This window comes from Contarinia nasturtii, unplaced genomic scaffold (genome assembly GCF_009176525.2).
Source record: "Contarinia nasturtii isolate CC-2019 unplaced genomic scaffold, AAFC_CNas_1.1 Cnas_scaffold_2546, whole genome shotgun sequence".
In the NCBI taxonomy this organism is placed as follows: Eukaryota; Metazoa; Arthropoda; class Insecta; order Diptera; family Cecidomyiidae; genus Contarinia; species Contarinia nasturtii.
The window spans coordinates 357,255-373,763 of record NW_022199867.1 but is presented as its reverse complement, the minus strand read 5'-3'; the positions used below and the strand labels follow the sequence as shown (position 1 = coordinate 373,763).

The window sequence follows — 16,509 nt, the reverse complement described above, 5'->3', positions numbered from 1 at the left end:
TATTACCCCCATATGTGTTCAACTTCCAGAATACTATGGACCAGGTTGGGTCCATCTGCTCCTCAAGATTCACTTCCACCCATGTTATCAATATATATCGGGAGATTTTTCTCACTTTTCCGTTGGATATATCGAAAAAATAAAAAAAAATTGCTGGGCATGTTACTTCCATATCTGCTCAACTTCCAGAATAAGTTTCAAGATTCATTTCCAGCCCATGTCATCAAAAATACTCCCGATCGATCTTTTTTGCATTTGGATATCATACTCCTATGACGATATTCGTGCTTCAAAACTCCTAACTGAACACATCGGAAATGCAAGAAAGATCGATGTTGAAATGTTATTAATATAATATAGGGCGTCAAGCTGTAGTTCACATTCGTATGATATGAGAGAGAGAGATGCGCTCACGAATACACATAAGCCTACATTCGGAATTTCGTAGTTGCGTGTGGCTTGTTTACATTTTTATTTGTTTATCATCACATGCTTCTTAATAGCATTGTAGAGTGAGTAGGATGACTACATTGGAATAGAAGCAATGTTGCCAACCAATTGTCTATCGTACATCCAGAAGTGTTGGGGACTGTACAACGACCGCCATTGGACTTACGTATTGAATGTGTATTTGCCAAGTGTGTCTGTCATTTTGTGTTGCGGTTTTAAAAGTTTTTGAGGTGTATCATTGTGCCATGTGTATCACTCTGCCTATTACCCCTACATGTTATTCAAAAAAAAACTAATCAATGTTTAACGCTATTGAGCTCGGAATCATTGAGTTTAATTGCTTTAAACACATCATGAAAAGAATGTTACACGATAATAAAAAGTCAATTATTAGGTTTGACCTCAATATTTCTAGCGATAGTGCGTGAAAAAATAAATATTGCGTTGAATCAATATATTTCAAGTAGACAGATTTGTCAAACACACAAAACGAAACTCGCCAATTGAAAAACATAGTTTCAATGCATTTCTCATGATTTCATATGAGTTTTATTGATTCCATGTATTTATTTCAAACATTGAAAGAAAGTAGCGCAGTAATTTGTGAACATCCCCTTGTTTTTACTTGAAATGATAATTGCATTTTCACACAGATGTGCGAGTTTTCATGTACACGTACACAAAAGTCGGTAAATAAGAGAATGGGTTAAATTACATGAGATAATATTGTTGTGAATATCAGATACGAATACTATTTGTAACTTGCATATATATTTTTTATTGTTTATTTATAAAAATATGACAAGTCATGGAGTAATGGCGTTAAAAGAGTTAATTTCTCAACTGCTTTAATTATATATATATGAGATTGAGACTGTTCGAATATATATTGTGGCACATGTTTATATTATAAAAAGAAGTATATCTTTATAATTTAAATAAAAATATATATTTTGAAAAATATTATTTTAAAAATAAAAATGCACAAAACAGAAAAAACACTTTAAAACTCAATATTCAAATGATTTCTGAAACAAGTTATAAATGGTATTCGTAAAAATTGTCGTTAGAAGTTAATAGAGTTCGATGAACTCGTTCGTTGGTAGTAGACAATTACTAAAATTCAACACAATATAAACTCATGTAATTGAACACAGCCTTTAAATTTTTTTTGTGTACATTTTTTTACACTATACATTTGCTATATTGTAATTTGACCTACAATTAATGATAAATACGATCAATTCGTTGCTGAATTATATATATATGTGTTTGTAACCTAAATTGCATTGAATTAATATTTTTACTCACTTTTTAAAACAATTTCGTCATTAAGAAGAATTATGTTCACCTATTGAAGTTGATCACATCAGTAAAGAACATATACAATGAATGGAAGAGTTTTGAATCACTGTTGTGATGAATATTTGTATTCGTCCTTAAGTGTAAACTAGATTCATCTCAATGAAACGGACCTCAGTTATCTCATCCTAATGAATACATGCATAAGTTCACAATAAAACGGACTTTTTCAGGACTGTCAAAAAACTCAAATGTAAATGTTAGAACTGGAGTGTGGTATTTAAAAAAATAAATCTTCCAAAAAAAATTTCCACATGAATATGGAGAGGAAGTATGGCCTGAATCTGATATTTTATTAATTAATTTATGAAGATGCCAAATGATGTGTTGTTGTTGCTGTTGTTGTTGTCGATACGTTTGATGGTTTTGCGGGAATTATGCTGGCGGTACGAGTTGCTGATGATTCGCGTGTAGCTGATGATTTGGGTGGTATAACTGGTTTATTTTTTGGTATTGGTGGTGGTATTCCACGTGCATTATTATTATTTACAGGATTTACATTTGCTTGAAGATTATTGTTCTATGTGTAATAATAAAAAAATCAATTTAGCACACAAGCCAACTAGTACAGTCGCTGGGCACGAACAGTCGGTTTTTCGTTCGTAAGTGGAAATAATACTTTTTTGTGGTCGGTCGGTCGTTCGTTTGTGCGATGGAATACCGAACACGTCCGCACGATCGGTTGTTCGGAGAAAAAAAATATATTTGCTCAAGATTTGGAAGTGAATTTTAAAACGTTTGAATTTATTGAATTTCAAATATATTGTTTTTTTTTTCCTCCGAACAACCGAACGTGCGGATGTGTTCGGTGTTCGATCATACAAACGAACGAACGCAGCGAACATTTAAATATTTTCGAACGACCGACCGACCATTAATAGCTTCAACGAACAAACGACCGATCACAAAAAAAGAAAAAAACGCACACGAACGACCGATCACAGTCGGACATTGATGTTCGTGCCCAGCTCTGAAGCCAACTTTCATAAAAGTATATCATATTAGCATCGACAAAAATGTGACATTATATTAGTACAATTCAAATATCGTTACTTGTGCAAAGAGAAAAAATCGGTGAATATTTACTGATTGCGTTAAATTGGGTTGATTGATTGGGTAACATGAGATAATTTTGGGTTTATTTTCAGTAATTCTCTTGTATTTTATCACAGTTAACGAACTTTCAAACGTCAAATCACGATCTAAGGTTCATCTTTTGAAATGAAAATTGTCAATGAAACACACATTTTTTGGTTCTATGCTCTGTCAAATTTTAATCACCGATTTTTTTTTAAATCTTCTTCTACGTTTTATTGTTGGATTGGTTTTTCAAAATTAAGCGAAATTTTAAATTTTAACGCAATACTTGCCAGAGCAAACATGTACAAGTATTTTCTTTTTATACCAATTTGACGTTTATAGCGTATGGTGAAATACAAGACAAATGTTTGAAACATTTTCTACTGAAAATCAATACATTATAGCTCATGTAATTTAGCGCAGTCAGTAAATACAAGGGTGATCGAAAAATACCTGGAAAATGAATGAGATCACATTTTTGCTAAGTTTCGATTTCATTCTTCAACATAATCGATGCACGGAGTTCAGCGACTTTCTAATCTCTAAAAGTTGCAGCTGTTGAAGGAGATCAACCTCAAAATATACATTGAATCCATATTTTACCGTACAGTTGCCATGTAGCAGCAGAAATATAGTCGAAAACACAATAAAAATATTTTTCACTTTATTTTGTGCAATATACCGAGTCTCCGAGAGTTTCATATAAGCCTGCCATGTAGCAGCAGAAATACAGTCGAAAACACAAAAAATATATTTTTTCACTTTTTTTGTGCATTGTATATACCGAGTCTCCGAGAGTTTCTTTTTCAGCAATAAATTTGATTCTAGTAACACCAATCGAAATATACTGATGAGAAACTATACTAATAACTATACTAATAAGATACATGCATCTTATTAGTCTTCTGAGTAGTAATATTCTAATAACTATACTTATTACTACTCTTATTACACTAATAAGATGATATCTTATTACCAGTTATTAGAAGTTATTAGTAATAAGTAATAACTATCTTACTAGTCTGATTTTATTAGTCCCAACTGTATTTTACCGCTTTACTCGAAAGGGAAACAATTATATTAAACTATTCTTCCACTTCGAGGCCTCACCAAGCCAAACCAGAAATAACAAAGCGATTCGTTATCAACGTCATCCAATATTGTTGTTGTTTGTATGGTTTCGACAGACACCTTTTTGTGAAAATTTTGAAACATATTTTTTTTGCTCAAGGCAGTATTTTTTTATCCAAAAAGTTTAAAAGTCACATAAAATAATATTTTGGTATCGTCCCAAGTTGGACTCCCAACTCGTTTTATATGATAAAACAATATTTTGAAAAACAGTCTCAAGAAATACGAGCTCAAACTCAATATTCGATTTTATGGCTTTTTGTTAAATAACTATTTCACCATCATTCTTGTGGTCTATTGTAAATTATTGACTCGGATATTGCAAACTCTTAAAGCAATGTCTTGGATTCTTTTTACCATTTCTTCAAAAAATATAAATATATATATATATTTGTTTACATGGTTATGTTTCAGAGTTAACTAAAAGTGATTATAGTCAACATAGTTGACAAAAGTCAATTTCATATACTTTTAGTTAACCGTAGTTAACTATGATCACAAACGACATTTCTCGGTGGGCGCTGGTGAAGCACTTTTTGTATGGGAATATTTGTTGAAAATTCAACAATACGCCACCTATTAAAGACAATAAAGATTTTCGTTGCTACTGCTGTCTTGACACAGCTCTAGCGAACTATATAGCTGTATTGCAAACGTATTAGTACTGACACCGATTCTGTGTATGCGTTTGTGTTGTAAATTTTGCACAAGCAGCTACGGTTGACGACTGAGTGCAGAATTTGCAATACAAACGGACACACAAAATCAGAGTCAGTGTGTTCTTTAGTAACAAAAATCTTTATGTATTTTAATAGATGTCGTATTCGTTGAATCTTCAACATAAAATCTTCGATACCAGCGCCCACCGACATTTCTCAACTCAAGTTACATGAAGACGCATATAGTCACTTATAGTTAACATCAGCCATTTTTGCCCCAAATTAGTCAATTTACCATTCATAAAAGAACTTTTTTCTATCTCTATAGAAGAAAGTCCAAACAATACCACCAAGTTTTTTGGATTTGTTGACGGATTTTTCATACAAAAATTGATATTTATATTCCATTTTTTCGCATTTCAAGAAAAAATGACTCGAGGTCGGTCTTTTCAAGTCTTGTAACTTGTAAACTAATGAACAAATTTTGACAGGTGTCTAATGAAGGATATTTCTTGTCAAAAATAATCGAATTTCAGCAAAAAAATTGTTCTCATTCATTTTTCACGTATTTTTCAATCACCATTATATTTACCGATTTCTTTTTCTATCTATGTGCTTTGATTTTTCCATACTCACAAACGACGTTGATGTTGAGGAAATTTGGGTATTTATGGATGCTGCAATTGCTGCGACGGTATTGCCGCTTTGCACTGTAGCCATTGGTAAATTTGCAGCAGGAGGAGTTTGATGTTCGACTACTTGCGCGGTCTAAAAAGAATGTACAAATGAATAAATTGACGAACGGAATTAATTATTAAATATTAAATTCACTTTGTTGCTGTATAGATGGGAATATCCAGCATCGTTGGATGTATTAGAAGAGTTTATTGTCGTTGGGTATTGAGGCTGTTGTCGAAGACTTTGTCCTGCAGGTATTGATCTGGCAATACCTGTAGCTGTAGTATTGAAATTAAATCATTGGTAATATAATTTTAAAAATTGTAATATATTCAAATGTTCATACTTGGACCTGAAAGAAAGAAAAAGAAAATAAATTTTTTTATAGAATTTTCGTGTATTTTTTTTCCAGAATTTTTGGAACAATTATTTGACAGCGATCAAAAACGATTTGACGTTTCTTATACAGATCGATTTCAAAACGTTTTCTCCAATTGGTTTCAGTTTTGAACAAAACTGAGCAAGCGGAACGTTCCGAAAATGGTTTGTATGGCGAACATATATTCACGCTATCTCAGCCGTTTTACATACAACGTTTACACGGTGTATTACAATGCGGTCACCTTGCGGCAGAGCTACGCGTCGGTCGTATATATTCTTTATGTATATAGCGATGACCATAGCTCTGCCGCATACAAGTGTGAGCGGGTCGAGTCTCGCATAGTATACATAAATAATACATACGACTGACGCGTAGCTCTGCCGCAAGGTGACCGCGTTGTAATACACCGTGTAAACGTTGTATGTAGAACGGCTGAGATGTATACGTGTGTAGCAATGCTTCGAATGTAAAAGTGCACAACGTTGCTACTATGCATAATGTACAGCGCGTCGCAGACTATGGTTCGCAATGGTAATCATTTTTTGAACGTTCTGCTTGCTCCGGTTTGCTCAGCAAGTGAAACCAAAAAATGGTCTGTTATTTAGAAGGTTTTTTATTTATACCGACCTGATACGGGTACACTCGATACGGTTGCTGTTGGTTGAACTACTTTGGTTACACTGCTTATCATCGGACTAGCTGAAGTGCTTGTATTGGCTGCAGCAGCTATTATGTTATTATTATTTGTTCACATTAATATGTGCACATTGTACAAGAAAATTTGAGTGAAATTAAACTCACCTATGCTTTCATCGAATGAGCCTTCCTGTGATGATAGACTGCTATTTCTAAGACTACCAATTTTGGCTGGAACTTGAGGCAAAGGTATATTTTTTGGGCCCAACCGATGTGGCATTGCTTGCTTACGGATCATATCATTTTCAGCTTTCAGTTGTGCTATTTCACATTCCTGCTCTTTCCGTCTAAGATGCCAATATCGAAAGAAAAATAAATAAGAAATTGTCAAAATCTTTGATATTTGATGGACTTTGCGGATAAAGAAGTTTTGTCGTTTTTTAAAAAACAAATTTAAAATAAGAAATTGTATGTTGGAAAATAAATGGAAGATCATACCGCTTCTCCTCTTTTGCCAACGTTGAATCAAGCAATTTCTTTTCAGCATTGTAGGCTTGCATTTGTTTCTCCAATTCGGCTTCCATACGTAATGATTTTTTGCTCTCCTCTTCTAATCCTTCTGCAATTGTGTCAACGCGTGCCTTTTCTTCGGATAATATTTGAGCTAAATCTTCCGATCGTTTACGCTCCTCAATATATTTTGTAATGATTTTTTTACGTTCGGCCAGCAATAATAGCACAATTTGCTTTTGTCGACTGCGCTCTTGTTCTAATTGTTTTAAATGAAAAAATTATTAAAACATTTCTAGAAGATTTTATAATAATTCATTCACCTAATGTCTCTTGTAGCTTTTTCAAATCTTTTTCGGCCTTTCGTCTAGCTGTCTTTTCACTGTCGAGCTCTTGACGCAATCTTGTGCGTTCAATTTCCAAGCCATATGTTATATCATCACCTTGTGCTGTATCGTGTTCATGTTTACGTTTCTCTTCTTCAAGTTCACGCATTAGACCTGACTGTCTCTGTTCGGTGTCTCTCATCATCGACATTAGTTTACAATGAATATTTCGCTGTTGGTGAATCGCTTCTTCGAGTATTTCAAGCTGATGGCTGGCAAACTGTCGAATTTCATTTTCCGATTGTATAGCTGCTGTTGATGATTGTTGACTCACATAGTTTCCGTTCAACGCCAATCCATCTCGAAATAATGCCGCTTTTGGATCATTTAGGTTCACTTGCTTATGCCGGGTAATGTTAATGAAGTTTTTCAATTTTTCCGACTGAAAAAATGAATCAACGATAAATAAATGTTAGAGTTTATCATACACAATTGCATTTTTTTTAGATTTACAAACCTTGTACCAGAGATACTTCTTTAGATTTATAGTTTAGTCACCAAAAACTTATCTCTAAGTATCTCTAACTTTTACAAAAAAAAATTACAATCGAGAAACATACCTTGAGCGCGGCAATTACAATATCTCGAGCCTGCAATTCTCCCTCCATGTAGCTTAGCATTTTCAATAGTTCAGATTGGCTTGGCTGCATCTTGGAATTTTTCTGATGTATTAAAAATTAATAAAACAAAGCTAAAGCCAGTGCTGTAAATAAAAAAACAATTGAAGAATTCAAAAAAAATATTACGCACTTTTGTTGTGTCATTAACTGCTTTCATAGTTTGAAAATCTATTTGATTAATATTTTGTGACAGTTCAGCAGCATCATCATCACAATCAATGCCAGATGCGACTCCAAATAGCTCGCCGATTGGCTGGGATTGCAAAACATACGGTTTTTTATCCATTTTTACTGATCATGTCACTCAACATGGATTCATCGTCGTTTTAATCAAATTGATTAGCTTGTTGTCATCTTATGTTTTACCTAGACATTAATTTATTTGATTAATTACTGTAAAAAAGAAAAATAGCCAATAAAAAAAAGAGTTTGGGGCTTTGTTCAAAATATTCATAAAATATTGTGTAACCATAAAAGTGTGTATTTTCGATGTAATTATTTACTGATTTAGAAATATATATATAAATATCTGATTGTCCGAGAATGAATATAAGACTTCTCCCAAGTTTTGTCAGACAGGACACAGGTTTTTCTATATCGCCGATCTACCTCAACAAGTAAACTATTAAATAGAATGAAGTCACGAAATTATTCCGTCTTATGTATGGTAAAAATTTCCTCTTTTTTACAGCACAACTTTACCTTGTTTGAGCTTTTCATGTTTTCGACTTCGAATATTTTGATACGGCACATATATTTGAATAATAACATTAGATGGAAATAGTTTAAAATGGATCAAAGTCAAAATAATTGCACTTCCACCCCACCAATGTTACAATGCAAGAAAATGTCACAAACAAGAAAATAGAATTGAAGAAACGATATGAGAGAATATTGGCATGGTGCAGGGAAGCACATATGATAGTTGGCACTTGACTAATTCATGTGCAGAGAAATTCCGCTTTGAAATCAATAAAATAACAGTGTTCGATTGTTTGGGACAAATCGTGTATGTGTGTTAGTGTATATGCTCTCTTTCGTAATAGTCAATATATATGACGATGTTATATGAGGTGAGAATGAGACAACTACACAAAGTTTTTCCATGAGGATATTCCGCACAGTATTTTCTTGGCGTTCGCTGTTATCGGTGACAGCTAGAGATATATACTATATTGTTATGTTCCAAAGAGTAAGCGCGAAAATCAGTGCTGCTCCGGTGGGTAGGAGCAAACTTATCTGTCATTGTGTTTGTGTGCAGAAAGTTGTACAGTTTTATATGTTCCCAAAGAAATTTACATATCATTTATCCCAAAGAAATTTACACATCTTATGAAACGAAAAGTTCAATGAATCTGAGTACGTTTTACTTTTGAAGTTAACCCACAAGTTTTTTTTAACACAGAACATTTTACCAAAGAGTAAGATTTATTGAAAAATCGTAACAAAATACGAAGAGATACATTTTTAGAAATATATTTGACCCTGACAATAACAAATCACACTATGAACCTTTTGCACACGTCCAATTAAAGAACTTTTTTACTTGGATTTTTACTATATTTAGTGAAAAATAATTATGAAAATCTAAAATAAAAATGTATCATCATTGAATGTCCGTTAATTTCGATACACTTGGGATACACAAAAATTCGATTATTTTTCGACAAACACTCTTCTGCTAGTTTGATGTAGGATCTCGATAATGTAAATTTATTGATCAATGCAAATCGATTTCATGTTTGATATCATAGTAGCTTGCTTTCGAATATTCAGGCATGTTGTTGTACCTTATTTATGACACACGAGTTAGTTTAATACGAATTCTGTACTTTTGTTATATTCTCAATGAAATAATGTAACTTATTGCGGCTTATTAAACGTTTCAAAACATATAATTTTCCATCTACCTTTATTTAAGTTGCACTGTATTTCATTTGAACTAGGCTTCTTTTCACTTTTCTGGGCTATTATTTAACTAGGAGTTTTTTCTAGTTTGGTTCAAAATGAATTTATGAACTGTTCGAATAAAATAGAATGTATTTGGTTGCTTGAAAAACACTATAAAATAAATATAATAAACTCCAGAGAAGCTTAAATTAACTTTTGAACCCAGCCAGATCTGAGACAATATGATGTCGAAAACAAACGCATTCGACATATATATTTAAATGTAAGGATACACCAAAGAATTACTAGTTATCTTTTTACTTCTCCCGAAACCACAATGAAACAACTCACTACACAATATAATTGTTTTCATAAATTTAACTTATTTGAACAGAATGCATAAATATTTAATTATAATTTATTGCTTCTGAATGTTTTTTCTAATACCAGAAGAAGCAGGAGAAAAAACAACAATACACGAAAACATTTTAACACCCTTACCATTAGAACCCGTAAAAATTCCGCGACTCACTTTCCAACGATAGCAAATAATTATAATGGAAATTCACATCAACTTTTGAATAAAATAATATTGGCAGTAGAAGTCTGCAAAAAAAAAAACACGACTCTCTTTCAAGTTAAACGAAAGTACTGCTTAAAAATTATCTTCTGCGTGTGTGACGGATGGGATTTTCTGTGTGGCACAGTAAAAAAAAGTTGGTCACAGACAAAAAGAGAGTGTGATGTCTAAATATAAAACTATTTGACAATTTTCATAGCTTAGTTGTTAGATTGGCATCAAGATGTCTCTCAATCTCGTTCTAATGGTCTTCTTATTCGGGTTTAAAATTCGGTTTTTATTCATTTAAATAAATAGCTTGAAAAAATTGAAAATCAAATTTGAATTTTTTTTCATACAAAACACATTTTTATATAAAATATCTCAAACCAGAAAAATCCATTTTATTTATGTACCGTGTAAACAAAGTATTGCCAGTGTCAAGTCAGAGTGCACCGCTTGGAAATTGTCTCGGTTGCCACTGTCAACAAGAAGATATTTGTACGTTTGCGACTATAGACCATTTATACAAATACAAAATATGCATCATCACCATAACCTTTAAATTGTTTCAGTGTATATTGTTCCAGCAATTCATCAGAAGTGTTTTTTCTTCAAAAGTACATTAAATTTTGGGTATTTTCTTAAAAAATTAAACCATCAATTTATAACTGGTCATATTTTTTCAATTTGCTTTTTTCGGTAAGTCGATTATAGTTTTTTGATTTTAATTTGTTAATTTAATATTCTGTTCAAGATCAAATTGAATTGGGATTTATGATTGATATAAATATTTTTTAAAGAATTAAATAAAAATCTTATTAGGATATAATAATAGTAGCATTCTTACATTTTTTCCAATTCCCTTTTTACATTTTGAATTTAAAAAAAATTGGAGGTAAGTGTAAGACTTAAATATGTCGGCAAACAGCGAAAATAGTAAGGATAAAGTGGAAGATTCAGTCGCAGCTGAAAAAGCGGCAAACGATATCAACAAAGAAGATGAAAAAGCGGATTTGGTAAATAGTTTTTAATCAATGATTGTTTATTATTTTTATACAGTTTTCAAAACGAAATCGTACAAAAAACTGAAACAAAAAACGTATATTTTAGTCGGATGAAGATAAGCAGTTGCAGGAGGAGTTAAAAATGTTAGTGGAGCGATTGCAAGAGACTAAATCTGAATTGTATTTGCCAGCATTAGAAACGATGCGAAGCTTAATACGAGCATCGACAACCTCAATGACATCGGTGCCAAAACCATTAAAATTCATGCGACCACATTATGAAACTATGAAAGAAGTTTATAAACACATGCCAGATACAGTAACACGTCAAACGTGTGCCGATATTATCTCAGTGCTGGCAATGACCATGGGAACAGGTAAGGAACAGTAAAATAATCACACGAAAAATACGTTTTCTATTAAATTTCATTTCTTTTATCATTACTATTCTTATATGTAATCTATCTTCCCTTAGGAAAGGAATGTTTAGTGTATCGATTCTTATGTGATCAAAATGATCGCATAGGTGACTGGGGTCACGAGTATGTTCGTCATTTATCTGGTCAAATATCAACGCATTGGAATGAAACATCAGGCAATTTTCGAAATCGATTGATTGATTTGGTCAAACAAATCGTTCCATACAATATGGCCCATAATGCTGAAGCTGAAGCATGTGATTCACTCATCGAAATTGAACGTCTTGATTTGTTGGAAGATTATGTTGATGATAGCTCATATGAACGCGTTTGTTTGTATCTTCAGGGTTGTGTTCCCTATGTTGCAGATCCGGAAAATGTGACTCTATTGCGTACTGCACTGAATTTGTCACGCAAATTTAATCAGCATACACAAGCCATGCGTTTAGCATTAATGCTTAATGATATGTCACTAATTCGACAAATTTTCACCGAGTGTAAAGATTCGGCAATTCAAAAACAGCTGGCTTATATGTTGGGCCGCCAACAAATTTGCTTGGAAATCCGAGAAAATGGCGATGGCAGTACTGATGATGAAGAGCTCGTAGAAATTATGTCCAATTCACATCTAAATACACACTTTTTGAATTTGGCCAGAGAATTGGACATCATGGAACCGAAAACGCCAGAAGATGTCTACAAATCACATTTAGAAAATTCACGCACCACATTCGGTTCATCACAAGTCGATTCAGCACGACAAAACCTTGCGGCAAGCTTTGTCAATGGATTTGTCAATGCTGGTTTTGGCCAGGATAAATTATTGATGGAAGATGGTAATAAATGGTTGTACAAGAATAAAGAGCATGGAATGATGAGTGCAACTGCATCACTTGGTTTAATTTTGCTATGGGATGTTGACGGTGGTTTGACACCAATCGATAAATATTTGTATTCAGCCGAGGATCATATTAAATCGGGTGCTTTGCTTGCTTGCGGTATTGTTAACTGTGGCGTTCGTAATGAGGTCGATCCAGCACTGGCCTTACTCACCGACTATGTTCATCATACAAATAGTACAATGCGTATCGGTGCTATTTTAGGATTGGGGTTGGCTTACGCTGGATCAAATCGTTCAGCTGTTATTGAACTCTTGACACCAGTTCTTGCGGGTACACGAAATTGATACTATTACTATGCAAAGTTTGGCAACGCTATGCATGCAATGTTATAATATTCAACCAATATAGAAGACACCACCTGAAATATACTCAAAATTGTTATTGAACTGGTTATCAGCTTAGTTTGAGTATGGAATGGCCTAGGTGGCGTCTTCCATATTGGTCGAAAATAAATCAGATCAGTTACTTATATTGTTACTATGTTCAGAAATATGTGGAATATAATTTTCTGTTTTACTTTTGTAGGTGAAAAGAAAGTTGCTCCAACTCCAGAAGTGTTGGGAATCACTGCCCTTTCACTTGGGATGATTGCAGTTGGTTCTTGTAATGCTGAGGTAACAAACACGCTGTTGCAAGTTATTATGGAACGAAGCGTGGCTGAACTGAAGGACACCTATGCCAGATTTTTACCACTTGGTTTGGGTTTAGTGTATTTGGCACGCCAAGAAGCAGCTGAAGCTGTTATTGCCGCCCTCGAGGTCATTTCAGAGCCATTCCGATCAATGGCAACAACAATGGTGGAAATCTGTGCATATGCTGGCACTGGAAACGTTCTTAAAGTCCAACAATTGCTTCACATTTGTTCCGAACATTATGAAAGTTGTAGCGAAAAATCCGATGATTCGAAGGAAAGAAGTAAGGACAAGGACAAAGATAAGGAAGCTGCTGCTCAAAAGGAAAAAGAAGATCGTGAAAAAGATCTGTCATCAACACAGGCGATCGCTGTTATTGGCATTGCATTAATTGCAATGGGTGAAGAAATTGGCGCTGAAATGGCATTCCGTTCATTTGGAAACCTACTTCGCTATTGTGAACCGGTCATTCGTCGATCCGTTCCGCTTGCTCTTGGTTTGCTATCTGTTTCAAATCCAAAACTAAATATTCTCGACACATTGAGCAAGTTCTCACATGATAGTGATGCCGAAGTGGCCCATAATTCAATCTTTGCAATGGGTTTAGTTGGAGCTGGTACAAATAATGCACGTTTGGCATCAATGTTGCGACAATTGGCACAATATCATGCAAAAGATCCAAATAACTTATTTATGGTGCGTATTGCACAAGGCCTTACACATCTTGGTAAAGGAACACTAACTCTCAGTCCATACCATAGTGATCGTCAGTTAATGTGTCCCGTTGCGGTTGCCGGTTTACTGGCAACACTTGTCTCATTTTTAGATGTTAAAAACAGTAAGTTTCCTATTTGTTCTCGAATCTATTATTTTACTGAGTTTTGTGTCTTTTTATTTTTTTTTGAAAGTAATATTGGGCCGTTCGCATTACTTGTTGTACACTTTGGCTACAGCCATGCAACCGCGAATGTTGATCACATTCGATGAGGACTTGAATCCGTTGACTGTGCCCGTTCGTGTTGGTATTGCTGTCGATGTTGTTGGTCAAGCCGGTAAACCAAAAACAATCACCGGATTTCAAACTCACACTACACCCGTTTTATTGGCAATGGGGGAACGCGCCGAACTTGCGACTGAAGAATATATTTCGTTAACCCCAATTATGGAAGGATTCGTTATCCTTCGCAAAAATCCAAACTACACTGCATAAATAACATGATAACATCTAATGAATTGAATCACTGTTCTAATTATGTTATTTCATGCATTAAATAATCGTCTTTCTCTTTTTTGACATATAAAATAAACTTTAAGTTGTTCACTCAAGAAAAACAAAATAAAAATAAAACACAAACATTTAATTAAAGAATGTAATTTTCTTCATTTTTTTGCGAAAAATTTTGGATTCCATGATCAATAAAAAAATCGGGGTTGTTTTTATTCAAAGATTTAATCACGGTTTTGCATGACTTTCTATGACTGGCATTATTTGCTTTCTTTAGTTATTTATTTATTAATGATTCATTCCAGAATATACTGAATAATCTATAGCATTTTATAATTTTATGAATTTGTTAGGAATAAATTATTATTGTTCCATTAACATTAAAATGTTATTAAAATTACATAAAAAAAGTCGATTTTGGTATGTTTTTCATCAGTTTCGGCAGATAATTGCAGTTGACAGACGATCAAATTACTTCCATACACCAATTATTTCCGTACCTTTTGACGAGCGAGTGACATTTCTTTTAACTTTTGTTCAAGTCGGGCGTGTGCATCTTTTTGTTCGTTACGACGTAGAGCGGCCGGGAGTGTTGGTCGTGGTTTTAGGAATTCATTTCGCTGCTCCTTTTTAATTGCGCCGCCACAACCATGAACCTGAGATAAATGCAATAGGTTATTACTAAAAGAGAAAAAAACATTTTGTGCACAATTTGTGATACAAACTTCAGGAAGTTGGTGCTTCAAACAAAAACGTTGTTGACAAAGTGTACAATCCTGACCAATTATCGATGTTTTCGTTCGACAACGTCCAAAATCACAAATATTATCCAGTTGACGAACCGTTTTTAAGACCTCATCTAGGTTTGTATTCACCTTATTGTTAGAAATGGTTTCAAGCATTTCACTGGTTTTGTTAACTTTTTTTGCGGGTTTTGACGAAATTCTAACCGCTAGATTTGCATTTTTTGTTATCGCTGTCGCCGCAACTGACGAACTTTCATGTTTGGTATTGTTATACACTTTTTTGTCAGTATCCTTTGTAATCACAGCAAATTTGGTAGTACTCTCGGTACTTGTGTCATTTGACGCGGTAGTATTCAATGTTGTTTTGTTGAGTTTTTTCTTTTTTGGTTCTTCGGCTATCAAGAATACACAATATAGACATTGAATTAAACTTTATATAAAATGAAAAATTGCAATCAATTGATAATGTTTCGATTTTTATTTCAATGAAAGGCACTTAAAAAGAAAAAAATATATTAATGTTTACCCATTTTTGCTATGTTATATCCTGATTAAAAATAATGAAAAAATTTGATTACAACAATGTTGATTATTTATATTGTGTTTTCGGGATCTCTACTCTAAGATTCTGTTCTTTTCATTGGTGAATTGCAATAGAATTACTTTCTTGCTGAATGACAGGTATTGTTATTGTTATATTTTCAAGAAATGTTAATTCAAGAGGTCGCTTGAAAAATATTCTAATGTATATTTACATCAACATTCATATTTTCATCTGTAATACCGAATTAATTTATTTATTAAAGAATCATTTTCATTTTAATTGAGTAAATGTATAAATTAATCACATAAAATTGTGATATCAAGCAAAACTCAAAATGATGAATAGACAATTTCACAGAAAGTTTAATAAATTTATCGATATGTATTGTCAAATTCAACACTGATTACAGTGTATTACACTGATAGAACAGCACCAACTTCACATTTGTGAAAGTATTGAATATTGAATCCAATCAGAGCGAAGCGTCTCAAATGAAAACCATTCGCTGTCAAACTTATTTAGATCGTAGAATGCATGTGCATATCATATGTATGTACGTATGTATGTACGCATGTATGTATACATGTATGTATGTATGTATGTATGTATGTATATTGTGCATTTTTTAGTAATTGTATAGTTGGTAAAGCTCAAAACATTTGTGTAATGTTTGTTTTATATCAAATTTGTT

The 16,509-nt window shown here is 33.3% G+C and overlaps 4 protein-coding genes across 8 annotated transcripts in view; 2 read left to right on the top strand and 2 right to left on the bottom strand.

The window, feature by feature from the left end:
- Positions 1-993: 993 nt before the first annotated feature.
- Positions 994-10,475, bottom strand: LOC116348587 (uncharacterized protein CG10915). 4 transcript variants are annotated; one of them, XR_004201831.1, is made up of 12 exons: positions 10,286-10,475; positions 8,025-8,260; positions 7,835-7,936; positions 7,212-7,656; positions 6,877-7,147; positions 6,544-6,725; positions 6,370-6,468; positions 5,707-5,712; positions 5,514-5,638; positions 5,319-5,450; positions 1,762-2,332; positions 994-1,668 (listed from the first exon to the last, which is right to left on the bottom strand). XR_004201831.1 is itself a non-coding variant. In XM_031779628.1 (12 exons), exons 3-12 carry the CDS (start codon positions 8,178-8,180, stop codon positions 2,117-2,119), a joined length of 1,734 nt encoding a protein of 577 aa, XP_031635488.1. In that variant the 5' UTR covers positions 8,181-8,260; positions 8,398-8,516; positions 8,597-8,770; the 3' UTR covers positions 994-2,116. The 4 variants fall into 4 exon arrangements, 3 of the variants coding, with proteins under 3 accessions (XP_031635488.1, XP_031635489.1, XP_031635487.1); XM_031779628.1 differs by lacking the exon at positions 10,286-10,475 and adding exons at positions 8,398-8,516; positions 8,597-8,770 and having other exon boundaries at positions 994-2,332; XM_031779629.1 differs by having other exon boundaries at positions 994-2,332; positions 8,025-8,287.
- A 441-nt stretch (positions 10,476-10,916) lies between these two features.
- Positions 10,917-14,677, top strand: LOC116348588 (26S proteasome non-ATPase regulatory subunit 2). 2 transcript variants are annotated; one of them, XM_031779630.1, is made up of 6 exons: positions 10,917-11,045; positions 11,242-11,362; positions 11,457-11,727; positions 11,826-12,941; positions 13,197-14,141; positions 14,212-14,677. In XM_031779630.1, the coding sequence occupies exons 2-6, from the start codon at positions 11,261-11,263 to the stop codon at positions 14,511-14,513; spliced, it is 2,736 nt and encodes a 911-aa protein (XP_031635490.1). In that variant the 5' UTR covers positions 10,917-11,045; positions 11,242-11,260; the 3' UTR covers positions 14,514-14,677. The 2 variants fall into 2 exon arrangements, with proteins under 2 accessions (XP_031635490.1, XP_031635491.1); XM_031779631.1 differs by having other exon boundaries at positions 11,239-11,362.
- Positions 14,678-14,734: 57 nt separating this feature from the next.
- On the bottom strand, positions 14,735-16,080 carry LOC116348589 (DNA-binding protein SMUBP-2). The gene is made up of 3 exons (XM_031779632.1): positions 15,801-16,080; positions 15,254-15,669; positions 14,735-15,184 (listed from the first exon to the last, which is right to left on the bottom strand). Exons 1-3 carry the CDS (start codon positions 15,802-15,804, stop codon positions 15,017-15,019), a joined length of 588 nt encoding a protein of 195 aa, XP_031635492.1. The 5' UTR covers positions 15,805-16,080; the 3' UTR covers positions 14,735-15,016.
- Positions 16,081-16,389: 309 nt separating this feature from the next.
- Positions 16,390-16,509, top strand: part of LOC116348586 (protein lines-like) — a 1,999-nt gene continuing 1,879 nt past the window's right edge. Inside the window, exon 1 of the mRNA XM_031779625.1 lies at positions 16,390-16,403. Coding sequence (XP_031635485.1) covers positions 16,390-16,403 — 14 coding nt within the window. The remainder of the gene's footprint in view (positions 16,404-16,509) is intronic.